The sequence below is a fragment of the Drosophila serrata genome, unplaced genomic scaffold (genome assembly GCF_035046125.1).
Source record: "Drosophila serrata isolate PLE 108 unplaced genomic scaffold, ASM3504612v1 contig_276, whole genome shotgun sequence".
Taxonomy (NCBI): domain Eukaryota; kingdom Metazoa; phylum Arthropoda; class Insecta; order Diptera; family Drosophilidae; genus Drosophila; species Drosophila serrata.
In genome coordinates this window covers 5,852,284-5,869,126 of record NW_028257174.1, presented here as the reverse complement: position 1 = coordinate 5,869,126, position 16,843 = coordinate 5,852,284, and the positions used below count along the sequence as shown (strand labels likewise).

At 43.3% G+C, this 16,843-nt stretch overlaps 2 protein-coding genes, 1 long non-coding RNA gene and 1 other non-coding gene across 10 annotated transcripts; 2 read left to right on the top strand and 2 right to left on the bottom strand.

The window, feature by feature from the left end:
- Positions 1–218: 218 nt before the first annotated feature.
- RpL17 (ribosomal protein L17) lies at positions 219–2,318 on the top strand. 3 transcript variants are annotated; one of them, XM_020947242.2, is made up of 3 exons: positions 219–250; positions 482–572; positions 1,741–2,318. In XM_020947242.2, exons 2-3 carry the CDS (start codon positions 492–494, stop codon positions 2,218–2,220), a joined length of 561 nt encoding a protein of 186 aa, XP_020802901.1. In that variant the 5' UTR covers positions 219–250; positions 482–491; the 3' UTR covers positions 2,221–2,318. The 3 variants fall into 3 exon arrangements, with proteins under 3 accessions (XP_020802901.1, XP_086691884.1, XP_086691885.1); XM_086835758.1 differs by having other exon boundaries at positions 219–262; XM_086835759.1 differs by having other exon boundaries at positions 219–429.
- Positions 1,954–16,762, top strand: LOC110179629 (uncharacterized). Of its 5 annotated transcripts, XM_020947241.2 has the most exons (4): positions 1,954–2,999; positions 3,077–3,237; positions 14,805–16,171; positions 16,236–16,762. In XM_020947241.2, the coding sequence occupies exons 3-4, from the start codon at positions 14,836–14,838 to the stop codon at positions 16,514–16,516; spliced, it is 1,617 nt and encodes a 538-aa protein (XP_020802900.1). In that variant the 5' UTR covers positions 1,954–2,999; positions 3,077–3,237; positions 14,805–14,835; the 3' UTR covers positions 16,517–16,762. The 5 variants fall into 5 exon arrangements, with proteins under 5 accessions (XP_020802900.1, XP_086691879.1, XP_020802899.1 ...); XM_086835753.1 differs by lacking the exons at positions 1,954–2,999; positions 3,077–3,237 and adding an exon at positions 7,131–7,343; XM_020947240.2 differs by lacking the exons at positions 1,954–2,999; positions 3,077–3,237 and adding an exon at positions 8,846–9,139.
- TRNAF-GAA (transfer RNA phenylalanine (anticodon GAA)) lies at positions 4,140–4,212 on the bottom strand. The gene has a single exon. It is a non-coding gene; the product is annotated as a tRNA-Phe (tRNA).
- On the bottom strand, positions 4,428–6,876 carry LOC147643244 (uncharacterized). The gene is made up of 2 exons (XR_015272323.1): positions 6,661–6,876; positions 4,428–4,499 (listed from the first exon to the last, which is right to left on the bottom strand). It is a non-coding gene; the product is annotated as an uncharacterized LOC147643244 (long non-coding RNA).
- Positions 16,763–16,843: the final 81 nt, after the last annotated feature.

Below are 16,843 nucleotides of genomic sequence, written 5' to 3'. Positions count from 1 at the left end.
GACCCGAGGGCAAATTTTACATTTTACATGGGAATCCACCCCAAAAGTGAGAATTTGACCCCATGTATCTGTAAACGTGTAGAAGGCCGCTGTAGAGCCTCTGTAAGCGTGTAGGGTGTAGACCAGCAAAATGTTAGACTTCGATTCCGATTCCGATGCCGATTCCGATTCGATTTCGATTCGATTGCAAGTCTGTGCCATCTTTTCCGGTCCGAGTTCTTTTCCGGTTTCGTTTTCCAAGCAACAAGAGGTATAGTTTCGGGTCCGTGTGAAATTTGTGGCATCGGCGCGACGCCGGCCCCTTGCGAGCCCGAAGGCGCGAAATAGCCTGGTTTATGAATGTGGTGGGCCGATGGCCGTTTGATTTTCGAGGAGCGGAGCTCGCAAGCGGCGGGAGGCGCCGCCGAACTTTGTGTTTATTTTTTTGATGTGACGTATATGAAAAGTGTTTGTGCCCGACTAATTGTGGTGTATATTACAGATATCGAACAATGGGCCGTTACTCCCGTGAGTCTGACAACGTTGCCAAGTCCTGCAAGGCGCGCGGGCCCAATCTACGTGTGCATTTCAAGGTGAGAGACTCCTCCGACTGTTTGTTGTTGTTTTTTTATGTGAGTGTGTGTGTGAGTGTGCAGCCCTAATCAGTGGATGACCGTCTCGAGCGGCGTCTCACTTTTGCATCGCTGCTAGAGGAATAATCCCCCCAAAAGGGGGAAAAATGGACGAGTTCATCAGCTGAGCGCTGTCCCCCACTGGACGCGTTCTTCTAAAATCTCACCCACAGTTCCATATTAGTTAGTTCCCCCTCCCCCAGTGCCGGCGTTGACTGGCTGCTCCAGTCAGTGGACGGCTTCTGTCCAGATGTAGGGGTGCATCTTGCTAAAACAAAGGCCCACTGGCGAGGCTCTACATATAATTTGTCAAAATAACACACAAAGAAGCCACTCCGATCAGGGATCTTTATAAACAAACCAGATAGACTATATTGATTGACTAATACGACAGACTTGCTTCCTTGTAAACACTAATACTTCGATTAAAACATGTGTTTTTCCAATTTGACGGCCGAAACTAGTTCAATTTATAGACCCAGCAGTAGGGCAAGTTGAGGAATTGAAAATATATAGTTAATTCTTATTAATGTTGTATTTCATAGCCTGCCAACGTGCTCTGTCGCTGAAGGAAGCTAAATCATCATATATAACCTACAAAATTATTACCTTTATCTGTTGTTAAACGTTTATTACTTCTTTTAATAGTTATGTAGAGCAAAGAACCATGTGCTTTGTGTGAATCATTATGTTAGCCTTTTGAGTGGGCACAACTCTTAATTTCGGTGGCTTCCATGTCACGGGACCACCGTATCGAAAGCTGTGCCCAAAGCAAACTCCAGCCTTTGTAAAACAGCGGCGTGCCGGTCATCAATGCCCACGTCTCTACCTGAACCTTGGTACAAACAAGTCTACGCCATGTGCTTTGTGGGAAGAGTAATGTCTACGAGTTCGTTACCATGTTAGATCTCTGTGCGGGCATAGCTTCTTATTTCGGTGGCTTCCATATCACAGGACCACCGAGCCGAAAGCTGTGCCCAAAGCAAACCCCAGCCTTTGTAAAACAGCGGCGTGCCGGCCATCAATGCCCGCGTCTCTACCTGAACCTTGGCACAAAATTGCAGCAGCTCCCTTCCCCCTGCTCTACTCAAGTTAAGAGCTCCAAACTTAATGAATATTTCTCTTGCAGAACACACATGAGACCGCCCAGGCCATCAAGCGCATGCCCCTGCGCCGTGCCCAGCGCTACCTGAAGGCCGTCATTGACCAGAAGGAGTGCGTGCCCTTCCGCCGCTTCAACGGTGGAGTTGGCCGCTGCGCTCAGGCCAAGCAGTGGAAGACCACCCAGGGACGCTGGCCCAAGAAGTCCGCCGAGTTCCTTCTGCAGCTGCTGCGCAACGCAGAGGCCAACGCTGACTGCAAGGGTCTGGACGCCGACCGTCTGGTTGTCCACCACATCCAGGTTAACCGCGCCCAGTGCCTGCGTCGCCGCACGTACCGCGCTCACGGTCGCATCAACCCCTACATGTCGTCGCCATGCCACGTCGAGGTGATCCTCACCGAGAAGGAGGAGGTCGTCTCCAAGGCCACCGATGACGAGCCCACAAAGAAGAAGCTGTCCAAGAAGAAGCTGCAGCGCCAGAAGGAGAAGATGTTGCGTTCTGAATAAAATGTGTTCTGGGCGAGAGCCGCCCAAAGCCGGTGTAACCTATTTGAATGAAGCTCCATCTTTTTTTTTTTCATAATATAACTAAAACGAAAGTTAAATGTGCATCCTGTGTGTATATATATATCTGTATATTGGCTAGAAGAGTTGGATGTGGACAATACAACACAAGCGCAGACTTGACCACCCGGAAATGTGATGCGTTTTGCTTTGTATTCGAGTCCAGAGAACAATTGTTGGTTCGGAATTGGACGTGGACGAGATGCCCCTGAGATTCAAGTGGGACAAGCTAAGGATTTACTCTCCCTACGCCGTTGAATTAAATGCCAGTCGCTTCATACTGCTGTCTCTTGCTGTGCTCTATATTGATTGAGATGATGGACTTGGTTTACTTTAAAGATGCATTGTTTTAGTTTTGGAACCAATCTACCAGCAAATTCACGAGCCTGGCAGATGAAAGCTAAGTCTAACTGCAGGTTTACATATCTTGTTTTGAATAACTTTAACAAGCATTATTCTTTTCAGATACTTTAAGATTAACAATCGGTTCGTGTAAGCGGTAAATGTCCAGCCAAGCTGACAAAAAGATTCGAATTCAGAGCTTAATGCAACAGCATAGCTCGCAATCGGGCTGCGGGCTTGTTTTTTGTGTGGCATATTTTCCAGAGAACTGTGTATATATAAATATTCTTGAACGGTCAAAGTGTAAAATCTTTTGGAGCCGAAGAAACTGCTATAAAAAATAAAATGAAGCTAACATCGAGAAGTCTAAGCCTAAGCAGGTAGATTGAAATGTTTTATAAAAATTTAAGTTGTAATTTTAATTTATATTTATTTCCCAATTAATTCCATGGAATAGCTTCCATCCGATCCAGTCTCTTACTTTTATACTAACTGCTATAGAAGGAAGACTATCTCGAAAGTTTCATTCTGCTTTAAAATTGTGAGACTAGTGTTTGCTGTTTGTGTTTATCAAAGTGTATATGCTTTAAAGAAAGAGGATTCTAAGGATGCTTGAGGGTAAGTAACTATTCAAGTTTGTAACTAATATTTAAAAATAAGTGACCCAATCGAAATTTGTCCATAATTGAAAGGTCTAGAATATGCCTCACTACTCATTCCAAATATAAGCAAGTACAAAAAATACTTAGCTTTAAGAACTGGAGTCTTACCCTATATAAGAAAGTGATAAAGATAGCTCGCTGTTTGAGTAGGAATCCATTTCAGAGGGCATATATATATATTTAAATTTATGAAAATACGGGAAAATTAAACAAAAAAAAAAAAAGGCTACTTTTAGGAACCAGAAATTTCTATACCTTTGCAGTGAAAGTCAACCATAACTCAGGCAAAAAATTATTTAATTTTTAATCGGAAAGCTGTTCTGTGTGTGCTTACATGTCTGCATACTAGTTTAAAACTTAAAAAAATTGTAACTCTTCTTCAATTTTTGATAATTTTAACGATGTAACACCTTAAAAAATTAAAAAAAAATGGTTAAACTTTTTTCGTCTGCACATGCCTAGATCGATTTTATGCTGATCAAGAATATATATGTTTTATAGGGTCGGAAATTACTCCTTCACTGTGTTCCTGGCATCTGACTGGAGTTTTAATATCCTGCAAGGGTATATCCTCGGGAAACCGAAATTTCTATACCCTTGCAATGAAAATTCATCATAACTCAGTAAAAAATTGATTGATTTTCAATCGGAAAGCTGTTTTGTGTTGGTTTTTTGTAGGTTACCAATCCTGCATACTCGTTTAAAATTGCAAAAATTTAATTTTGATAATTTTACGATGCAACCCCTTATAAAATTTAACAAAAAATGGTTACATTTAGTTTTCGTCCGGATATGCCGTTTCAAGCTTCTTAGTTAAAATTAGAATACCCTGCAATTGTATAAAAAAGGATATATGAATGCCGAAACCCGGGATTGAACCGGGGACCTTTAGATCTTCAGTCTAACGCTCTCCCAACTGAGCTATTTCGGCCCTTGTGCTGTTTCGCTAATCCCGAATTAATGAGATAAGCCGGCACGATTCTTTAGAGTTCATCAATAGTCATATAATTAGTCTTTAAATAAATGAAATCTTCTCATGCCAGAGCCGCGCATAGATTATCCCACTCGGAGGGGGGGCCCGTGGAACAATGGGACATTCACTTGGACCGCAGCACAATTCCCATCGTAGATTTAAAATCAAATAAATTTAGTTAAATCATAAAAATATGCATCATTTATTTGGTCTATATTAAATAGTGGGAATGCCTCAAGTTAAATCTGCAAAAAGAAAGAGAAAACAATGATGATTTAACGATTATATTGAATACAAGAAAATTTGCTAATTATATTGATTGAATTCATTTAGCAAGCACTTTACATTAAAAAGGAATATTTCGGATATGGAAAACTTCCACTAATTAAGAGGATACCAGGCATTGACTTGCCTCCCTAAGCCCGAAGGGCAATGGATTTTAAATGAAGCAAACCGTATAACAACGTATGTACATATATGGAGCTGAGCTGGAGGACCATTAAATTAGCTGGACACTAACCGCATTGTGGCTTCTTCTTGTTAGTCACTTATTAGCGACCAGGTTACCCAAGTGAATCTTGGACGATCCACCAAAAAAAAAAACAATGAAAGGGGAACACCAAACCGGTCGAGGAAGTGCCATCAAACTCGCTCGTTCGCCTGCTCTCTCCCTACCGGCATCAAAGGAGATTGCCAGGGTTCTCGGCAAAGATCGCTTATTGCACTCTGAAATTTGGCATTAAATTCGACAACGCCGAGTATTTTTAGAGTCCATTCGGAAATTTATTCATGATTCACGCCTAATTGCAGGTGTCGCCAGTGCCGGGCCAGTAGCATTCCATCGGAACGTGTGTATGGATTTCGATTTCCATCTGTTGAGGTCAAGTGTCGGAGAACTCTGGCTAACTGTCGCACTGCACGTGCCCTCATGTAAGTCGACGTGGCTCCGTTAGTGGGCTTAGTCCACACACAGTTAGTCCAAGGATCCGGTTCCACCCAGCGGCACTTAACTGGAGCTGCCAACCGAGGGCTGCCTTGAAAGCGCATGCCCGCTTGCCAACGCCGCTTCGTGGGCGTTCAAGCAAAACAAGAGCTAAATAGAACCCAGGCTGCGAACAAAGCTACAACTCGAACTTGACACTCCACCGCCACCGCCGTCTTGAGCCACCCACTAACCACGTCGCTAGCGACGTCATAGCAGCAGCGGTGGAGCTGGGCTGGAAAAAAATCACCCGAAAGTAACAAACACCTGCAAAACTGCCAAAACAAAAACAGAAATATAAAGGCAGTGGCAAGAGTCACCATGGAATGGGAAACGAAACTGGTTCCGAGGGGAGGCTGTGTGCGCAAGATCTGGCGGAGATCCATGTGAGTCAGACAATCTCACTGCACGCACGCATATCTGAGTTTCCTTGGTAATGATAGGCCGAGGCAGCAAAAGCAACCAAAAAGAAATCCCCCCAAAATTGCAGGTCTCTTTTGGACGTCAGCGCATCGCTGGGAACTGGATTTTATGGCGATTCTTTTTTAATGTATTCCCCGAAATCAAAGAATCCATCTCGAGAACTTAACCCACTGAAGGCAATATATAACTAAAACAAGAAAGCCAGCTAACTTTGAGAAGCCAAAGTGTGTATACTCTTTCACTTACCCATAAGATCATGGGTTCGAATGTGAAATCGATCATAACTAGACCATAGATGCATTAATCTTAATTTGGAAAGTTATTCTTGATAGGCCTTTTATTGGGATAAAATCATATTAAGCTTTAATATTGAAATATATTTAATATTTTATGCATTTTTGACAATTTTAATGATTTACTCCTTGAAAAATTCAGCTACATTTTTGTATGCTAATTTGTTGTTTTTCAAATATCATAACTTAGCCAAAAATTCATTAATTTCAATTCGGAAAACGTTTCTGTGCTAGTTTTTAACAGGTTAAAAAATCTGCATACCAAGATTTAAAATTTAGACAATTTAAATTTTTGACAATTTTAACGATTTTAACAACCCCTTAAAAAATTATCAAAAAATGTTAAATTTTTTGTTTCTCCATGAGATGTCCAGTTCGATTCTGTTTTTTGTGCTGATCAAGAATATATATGATTTATAGGGTCGGAAATGACTCCTTCATTGAGTTTTAAGCTTCTGACTGAAATTATAATTTCCTGAAAAGGTATAATAATATAGCAAAAATTTGTGTGTTTACTTTAATAAACGTTTGTATTTTTAATACAAATTGCTGTATCACTTTAAAAAAAAATTAAGTAGTGGGATCCATGGCAATTAGGGGAATAATTTGGAAAATAAATGCACAGCTAGCACAACTGATTCTAGATCTAGGCCTGTTTCCTCCAATAACATCCTTATAATTAATATAATTGTCATTGTTAAGACTTACCGCAGTTGAGGGGACACGTCATTACTTAATTCCTTCCAGTGCAAAGATATATTCTTGGTGGCATCAATTAAGCTTGTCATGGTGTCATCAAAACAAGCACTTCCTGTTTATCCAGATGATACGAATTAGCCACGTCATATTTTTGGAGTCGATTGGTAATCACTATCACTATCACTCGAGATGTTAACACTGGAGGCGCCACGGACCGACTGAGGTGCGCAAGGCGGCAGAGCCCGGTATTTATAGAGAATAGAGCAGGTAAGAGCAAGAGGCAAAGAGGCATCTGTGGAGGCAAGCACTGAGACACATAGAGAGTTCTCCAGAGAATGGGGTGGGTGAGGCCAGTGAGGCCGCTCCATCTCTCTCATTGCTTGCCTCCATAGATGCCTCTGCCTCTCGCCCTCGCTCACACTTTCTCTATTCTCTTCTCTCGAAAAGTATAAATAGCGGGCTCTGCCGCCTTGCGCACTTCAGTCGGTCCGTGGCGTCTCCAGTGTTAACATCTCGAGTGATAGTGATAGTGATTACCCATCGACTCCAAAACTATGACGTGGCCAATTTACATCTTCTGGATAAACAGGAAGTGCTTGTTTTGATGACACCATGACAAGCCTAATTGATGCCACCAAGAATATATCTTTGCACTGGAAGGAATTAAACAATGACGTGTCCCCTGTACTGCGGTAAGTCTTAACAATGATAATTATATTAATTATAAGGATGTAATTGGAGGAAACAGGCCTAGATCTAGAATCAGTTGTGCTAGCTATGCATTTATTTTCCAAGTAATTCTGTAATTGCCATAGATCCATTACTAAATTTTAATTTAAAGTGATACAGCAATTTGTATTAAAAATACAAACGTTTATTAAAGTAAACACACAAACTTTTGCTATATTATTATACCTTTTCGGGATATTATAATTTCAGTCAGAAGCTTAAAACTCAATGAAGGAGTCATTTCCGACCCTATAAATCATATATATTCTTGATCAGCACAAAAAACCGAATCGAACTGAACATCTCAGGGGGAAACAAAAAATTTACAAATTTGTTGATCATTTTTAAGGGGTTGTATCGTTAAAATTGTCAAAAATTTACAAAAATTTAAATTTCCTAAATTTTAAATCTTGATATGCAGATTTCTTAACCTTTAAAAAACTTGCACAGAAACGGGTTCCGAATTGAAATTAGTAAATTTTTGGCTTAGTTATGATATTTGAAAAACAAAAAATTAGTATATAAAAATGTAGCTGAATTCTTCCAGGATTAAATCAAGGGTATATACACTTTGGCTTCTCAAAGTTATGTGCTTTTCTTGTTTTCCATTATTTGGATTACTCCCTCAAAAGTTGAGGGTATGGCTTTAAAGGGTTAAGGTTTTAATGGTTAACTTTTAAGGGTCAACCCAGAGATCACTGGCAAAACAAGTCGCAGACAAGCACCACTCTTCTTTAGAGTTGAACCATCTCTCTTTGCTGCTACTAAGCAAAAAAAATGAGAGATTCAGAGACGATGAAGCCGGCTTGTTCATAAGGGGAATCCACCAAAGTTTCAATCTCGATTATGCGTGGATTTTCCATCATCGCTAACTGGTTTTATTTATATTTTTTCTGCGATGATTCGCTTGTTTACGCTAACCAAGAGTACAATGCGAAGAGCGCAAGCAAATCTACAAAATCTACGAAGCTTATGATGTCTCTAGGCAGGCAGACCAAAATATAGGGCTTATATTGATTGTTAACAAATAGTAAAGACAGCTGGAAGTATCTGGAAGATGGAATTCGAATGCCTTGATAGAAACTATGCTCAAATGGTGCGGTTTATAAGCTTTAAGATCAAACCCAAGCAGCTAAATTAAGAGTTTATTAGCAATTTTTGGACAGCCACCATTAATTTTGTCACCCTGCTTCGGATCTCCCTTTGAATGTGCAATGACCAAGCCTCGAGGAGACACACCACCTGCAGTAAAACCAGAAAAAAGGAGGCACGGCTCAACTGGCCGGGATTAATCAGTCCTTTGTTCCAATCAATGACACTATTTTTGGCCCCAAAGGAGATGAGGTTCTGGACCAACAGCAACAGCCGCAGCCTCCGAAGAGAGAGAGAGAGATCACTTGATCTGTATTCTCTTCTCGCCTGTCTTCTCTCGCGAGCGTTTCTTCCGAGCCGAGCTCAACTTTGCATTGTTAGCCGCTCGCTGCCAGCGTTTGCGCCGACGCCGGCGTTTGGGCGGTTTTCCTTTTTAAATCGACGGTGGGCGCTGCCGTGCTTAGTTCTGTTTGCAAAACGCAGTCAATTGGACGTGTCCAAAAGACCGAATATTCGAATACATACAGCCAGTGTCCAGTGTCCAGTGTCCAGTCTCCAGTCTCCATCTAGCAGAAGTCAAAGACTCAGACTCTCTGTCCAGATTGGACGGAAACAGTGTCTTTCCCTTGCCTGCTCCACAGCAAGAAAAATAAATTGTTTGTTCAGTGTAAGTGCCGGGAGTGTTTGTGTTTGCTTTTTCCTGTCTCGCCGGAGATAAGTCTGGCGACATTCTGGGGAATATTGTCTAATTGAAAAACTTGAGAAAACTGAAACTGAAACTGGAAACTGTTGGCACAAGAGATGTCGGAATATTATTATTAAAAAGCGCCCTGGCAGTGTGCTCAATTGCTCGGCGACGCGTGCTTGTGTGCAATTAATTTAAATCCATCGACATCGACAACAAGGGGTACCAATAATTCTCGAGAATTCTTAGTGTGTCAGTGCCAAACGCTATCGATCGATCGTTGGTCAGAAGAACTACTTACAGCATTCAGTTTATTTTGCATTAGACGCTGGGGGAAAAAAAGTGTATGCCTCAGTGGTTATTCCAGGGGATCATAACAAAGGGGAATAACCAACAAAACCGCAGACCTTTTAATTACGGAAAATTAAATTAAAAGTTGCCAGAGATACAGATATATAAGTGATCTCAAAGTTAAAGACAGAATGCCTAAGGAAAGGTATGTAAACGAGATCGAAACTAGGATTATAAATCTTCACAAAGTGATCTATCTTTTAGACATCACAAATAATAACACTCTAAATGACAATAGTCTAAGGAAAACTAGTAGACTTGAGACCTCCTAAGCTTCTCTTTAAAGAAATGTAGTTCAAGTTTACAGGAGAAGAAGCCCTAAGATAACAAGGAGACTCCTGACAATCCTTCCTAGCAATGTGAGATCCAACCACTTTCACGGATCATTACAGGTTCTCAACTCAAAGTGATTATCCCCTCAATTTATGTAAAAGTAAATGTGTATATACTGATCACCCACGACCAGAAGTGTTAACTGCAAACAAAGTTGTCTGTGATTAGGTGTCTAAGTCTTGAAATTTGCCATATCATTAATAAGCGCGGCAATAATATGAGCTTCCAAACCCCTTCCGATGGGGGTTCAGGCCACTTGAGGCACTATAACAACATACAGCGTAAACCATTAGCGTTTCGTGTTCCAAGCTGATCAATATTGACGCAACTCGGTTGCCGTCAACAAACTACGGACTCCGACTGACTGATGCCATTGCCAGCCACTCCCACGCCCAAAAAAAAAGAAGAGCTAATGAAGCTATCTAATCAGTGAAGGACAGGAAGAGGAGAACCCATCCCCACCCAGGGAAAAGGCAAGACGAACTGGAGCATCTTGAGGTGTTCTTCGGTCTGTGGAATAAAGTAGCAAACAAAGCAATTTGTTTGAAACGTGTTATATAAATCTGACATTATCGCCACAGTTTGAAAGCACCATTTAAACACGAATTTATTTAACAAAAAACACTGGCAATCATTTAATTTCAACTTTGATTTAGACAGCAACACGAATCGCATTTGTATTTCGCATATTCAAACAATATTCACAACAAAAGCAACAAAGTCTCAACTCACATCCCGCTGGTGGGCGTCTTCTGAACCTGAAGCTGAAGCTGGGGAGCGTATGGGGAGGAGATCGGTCCGATCGGTCGATTGGGTGTCTGTCTGTGGGCAGTCACGAAGATCCCCGAGATCCGATGCAAAAAAATAAATATAGAAAATAAACTATGAAGACAAGTTCAAATTGCTAATGAGCAATTGCATAAGTGTCTGATTTTGATTAGCATTCCCTTTTCTTTCTATAGTTAATATATGAGCTAAGTTTTTCGAATCGAAATTCCAATTTAATTGAGTGGAGGAAATATATATAATATTCAAAATTGAATTATTGAAAACTAAAAGTATTTACTATCTTCTCTATAACCTTTTCCATCAGCTAATAGTTGAAACTAACCATTTTTTAGACACTTTCGATACACATATATTATATAGTCCTAGTAATTTCTTCAAAACCCATTAACCCTCTAACAGCTAAGATCACTTGTCCAATTATCTTTCTCCCACAAATTGCAAAAGGGAATGGCAAATTGTCTCTATATTACCTGGAACAATTAGAAAGGTTGCGCCAGGTGTCGCGGATAAATCACTTTAATTAATAACTCTCGCATCGAGGAACGAGTGTCTCAAGAATCACCTAATTGTTCGATCACTAATTATGCCATAAACGTAAATTACGTACCTATATGTAGGATATATATAGTGGGGCACCCCGATCTAACATATGGATCCACTTATGCACTTGTTACGATTTTCAAGCGATATAAATGGTTAATTTATGGCCCTAAACTACAACGATCACAGGTCCCAGGAATTCTAAAACAATAATTAAATATAATTAGTAAAGCCACTCACTTAGTAGTAGAGTTTTGTGGTAATGAGACCTTTGAACAGTTAGAGGGGTATCTCCATAGTCGGTTCCATATATGTGTTTATATATACATATATTCCCCGCTTGATTTGCATTTGTCGAACAAGCTGGAGACGACGTAATTACCCGTAATTCGGGTTATACAGTCCGCCGGTAAGCCAACCAGTCAGTCAGTCATCTCTTTCCGAAGTCCGAGCGCGGCAATGATGATGATCTTGGGACTTGCTTTTGATCGTGTCATGATCCACTTGCTTGACCACCCGGCTAATAAATGCCCCGCATTAAATTATATTTCCATACTAAAACTATTCCATCCTCCCTCCGGCATCCCAAGGGGTGGAGAGCAAATCCGATTCCACGTGGCCACGATTCGCAATACATGGCATTTGCATTAGCTTTGATCGGTATCGATGAAACGGTGACACCCCCGTGTATCAGCACCACCTGCTTCCCAGTTGCCAGGTGCAGGTTTTTTACGGCACACCTGGCAACCACTGATTCACTTCAGCTTAACTCTGACTCTGTCATGATGAACGATCTTCCTGATACGCCCAGAACTCCAGACTAAAATGTGTCATCTGGGGGGGTTACCAGTTGCTCCAGTTTCCTGACTGATCATCCATCCTTATGCAAGCCACAGACACATCCGGCTTCGCACCTTGCTGCCACCATGTGATGGCACTTAGCGACTGCTAACTGACCACACTCAACGACTTCAATGGCTTCATTTGTTTATTTGTTTTGGGCTCGGACCAGTTGTCTCACCTGTGTGAGTAGTGCCAATGCATAAACCAAAAGTCAGAGGGGCGTTACCTGTGTAAATAGCATTATTCACACCGTTAGATGTCGATGTCAAGGTGGTCACGCAAGTCCAAGTGACCCTAAAGATATCTCGCTGCCCGTTGAGCCACCCACTCTTGCGTCTAAGTAACTGCTAATTGCGGGCGAGACAGACACCTGGCCGCGTCTGGGGTCTGGCCAATAAATTAACAATATTTATGAACAATTTATTAAAATCAGCATCCAAGAATCAACGCCACTCATAATTGGGGGCCAAGTTGACCTTGGATGCGGTTGCAATGGCCAGCTTAAAAGCCAGGCTAATACAATTGTAAAATGTGTAATGTGGAATATGGGCATGCTTGAGTGCCGTTGTGTCTGTCCGTCTGTCCGTCTGTCAACTCTGTTCAAAGTGCTTTGGAACGACAACTTAAAAGGGGCCTATTAGAGGGGCGAGAGCTAATCGAATCGGAGAGCTTAGCTTGGCCAGACAGTTTCCAATGAACTCGGAGAAGTTATGGGGAGCACAGACACATGGCCAGGGTATTGGTGGGTACTCGCCCATTACTCACTGTCCAGAGTAGAGTCTCTCCTCCCTCGCCTCTCCATTCGAGGCAGCCAAGCCTGACCGTTCTTGGTCTAATCTTGTCACGAACATAGGCCCAGTCTCGATGCTGTAATCTCAGGCCTGACTTTGACATTCTCTCAGAGCTTTGGACTCCAGCTTCAACTCCCAGATAGATAGAAAGAGACTTGCCTCAAGTGATATCACTTGAAGAAGAACACCAAGTTCGTTGCCTTTGAAAGAGAACTCATTACCAAGTTATGTGCAGGCCCTAATTAAATGCAAATCAAAGCAGTTTTATGCTTGCAACAATTCCAATTTTGCAATAATTTTATTGCTGCCAGTGCACTTAAATTTAATGCTCGAACGAGCTTAGCTCGGCTGGGCAATATTCTGGCATTGCCAAAGAAAGCCAACGAGTGTGAGGCAAGGTTCGCAGCGGGGCAAGAGGCACAAGTCACGTCTGTGGCCGGGTCCGGTTTGGTCTGCTGCAGGCCTGGCCTGGCCTGATCTAATACGCATGGCGCCTTGGCATTGAACTAGAAATAGAAAACGAGCTTTACAGCGCACGCACTAACGGATGTAATGCATGGCCAAAGCCAAGGCTAAGCCTTGCTGCAATGTTGCTTCGAGTTGGAGTCCAAGTTCGAGTTCGATTTCGATTTCGATTTCCATAAGAAACGTTTGATCTCAAGCTTCCTAGTCTCTGTGTATTACCCAATGTCAAGGTCTTGTCTGGGCGTTTCGCTAAGCCGTCAACAATCACACACAATAATGCCCAGCTTCCTACATCGAATCTGCATATAAGACAACAACGGCGGCAAAGACTCACGTGCCTTCGCTGAGCTGAAGCCAAAACGGTGATGCTCATATTTATGGCTCCCATAACTGTCACTGGCCCATGGAATGATGCCCCGTGGAATGATCAAGGCCAGATGGGGTCTTACAATGGGCCAGGCTTAATGGCTATTATTATTTAAAATTGCACCGAACATTAGTCGAAAACGAAGCACTCCAAATTTGATTCACGATCGTGAATCAATCCCTCACACCAGCTCAATGCTTAAATGGTCAATAGAGAATATACATAGCCTAGACCGAAGTCAATAGCACCTGGCAGGGGTCTGGTCTGGTCTGGTCCGAGCATCCGCATTCTTGAGACCTTTGTTCGCCTACCGCATATCCGTCTGTTTGGCAATAATGTTCTCAGCCATTCTTGGGCCTGACCTTGGCGGCTTGACAGCGCAACAATTGTAAGACACAGCCAAAAGAGTATAAAAAAAGAAAGACAGCAAAAGCAAATTAACTTGATTGATTAAAGGAATTTCGGAGGTAGGCATGTTGGCGGGGCAAGCCAAATCAGAGTCAGCCTAGACCTGTTGCCGGGTCAGTTGTGCGAACAACGATTATTGTGAAGCTTTGGCTAATGGAGGTTTGCCAAAAACTCATGAAGGGAATTAACCCGAAAAGTACAAATTGATTTAGACACTTGAGACTCTAGCTGGGTGAGTTTTCTTAGCAGAAACTATTGTAGAATGTTTCGTAGAATCGTTATAATACTCCCTGTGTCTTATAGACATTATCTATTTGTTAGTTTGTAACAAGTTTGAGTTGGTCTTAACCTAGGGATCGACCGGCTCTCCACATCACGTACACGTAATTGCCTTCACTTTCATTCCGCTGCGAGGGAGAACTATGGGGTTTGGTTGTCGTCTCAGGCCAGGTTCCTTTCGAAATTCCAGTCACGACAACAGATCGGATGCAGGTGACCCGTGGCCATCATTCACTCTCTGTGGCAGCCTGAACTCATTAATTGAGAGCTCGCAGATTATTTGTCATTATGTCGCGGCGTTTGATTATAATTTTCCTCGGCTGATTGCTACCTGTTGGATAGCAGTACAAATGAGAAAAATGTAGTTGCTGATGGATTCCCCCAGTTGGGGGTTTGTTTATCTTCTTATTGGGGTATGGAAATGTCACTGAGACTAATCAGAGCACACACACACGGTTCCTCCTTCCTTATCTCATTGCAGTCGCAGAGACACAGACACAGGCACAGTCAAAATGATACCGATTCTGGAGAAGCTGAGTGGATTCTACAACTCGTATGTCCTGGCCATACTCACCATTGGGTATATACTGGGCGAGCTGGGACACTACCTGATCGGCGTGACCTCCAAGCAGACTGCCATCGAACTGGACTATGGTGACCATGCCTGCCAACAGAACAACTCCATGTTCAATCGTCACGAGCTGCCCACCCAGTGCTCGGCTGTGGGCAACGAGTCCAGCTGCTATGCCCTCGATTTCAATGGGACCGGGTACTGCGAGTGGAACTACAATGGTCTGGGCATCGATTACCAGATTCTGGCGGGTCCCACCTTCATCCTGATCTTCACCATTGCCGGCGTCTTCATGGGCTTCGCCGCCGACAAGTACAATCGAGTCAAGATGCTGACCGTTTGCACCGTGATCTTCGGCATTGCCATGATCCTGCAGGGCACCGTCAAGGAGTACTGGCAACTGGTTCTTCTGCGCATGGTGATGGCAGCCGGTGAATCAGGCTGCAATCCCCTGGCCACAGGCATCATGTCCGACATCTTCCCCGAGGACAAGCGAGCTCTGGTTATGGCCATTTTCAACTGGGGCATCTATGGTGGCTATGGCATTGCCTTCCCCGTTGGCCGATACATCACCAAGCTGAACTTCTGGGATCTGGGCTGGCGTGTGTGCTACTTGGGCGCCGGAGTGCTGACCGTGATTGTCGCTGGCCTTACGGGTACCACCCTGCGAGAGCCCGAGCGCAAAGCCATTGGTGAGGGTGATCGTCAGACGGCCAGCGGCAAGCCGGTAAGCCTGTGGCAGGTGATCAAGAGCCCTGCGATGATTATGCTTATGATAGCAGCCTCCATTCGGCACTGCGGTGGCATGACCTTTGCCTACAATGCCGACCTGTACTACAACACCTACTTTCCGGACGTGGACCTAGGCTGGTGGCTGTTCGGTGTCACCATTGGAATCGGTAGTGTGGGTGTCGTCGTCGGTGGCATTGTGTCCGACAAGATTGTGGCCAAGATGGGCATTCGGTCGCGTGCCTTTGTTCTGGCCATCAGCCAGCTGATTGCCACACTTCCGGCCTTTGGTTCCGTGTACTTCGATCCGCTGTGGGCCATGATTACGCTGGGCCTGAGCTACTTCTTTGCCGAAATGTGGTTCGGTATCGTCTTTGCCATTGTGGTGGAGATTGTACCGCTGCGCGTGAGGTCCTCCACCATCGGTGTCTTCCTGTTTGTGATGAACAACATTGGTGGCAATCTGCCCATTCTGGTGGATCCTGTGGCCAAGGTGTTGGGCTACCGCGGCTCAATCATGATCTTCTACGCCGGCTTCTATGGCATCAGTAAGTGGAGATGACACTGCCATCGATAGAGCATATCATCTAATGATTTCCTCCTATTTTATAGGTTCCATACTCTTCTTCATTACGTGCTTCCTGCTGGACGGCAAGACCGCTGAAGACTCGGTGGAGCCGGAGTCGCCAAAGACCCATCCGGACGCCGTGCTCAATGCTCGTCATATGCACGGACACGACAACTCCGTGTTCTCCGTGGACGAGACCCTGCCCTCCAACGGACGTCCGGCCCAGCTGCCGCAGCACCTGCAGATGTCCAGCAATGGCTACGACAAGTCTGCCCAGCAGGCTCCTTCGGCGCGACAGAACGGCGCCGAGAGCAGTAGACTTTAAGTTAGCTGGTAGTACTCTGTTTTTTTTTTTTGCCTTAATTTGTACTATTATTAATTTTTTATTTCGTTTAATCGTACTTAGTACTAAGCAAGAGCGGTCAACGGAGCGGCAGAACGGAGTAGACTTCCGTTTCCTCGCCTGTTGCCGTCCTCTTACACAACCTTTTTAGCGCGATAATTGTGTACTTAATTCCATAGGCGATGCACAGTGTCCGTCATCAATAAAGAGCTGTTTTGTTAATTATAATTAAGTTTCATAATGCTAATTTAATAGAAGAAATTCGATAAAATACCGGAAACACCAATGGCTTATTGGACACCGTTAAGC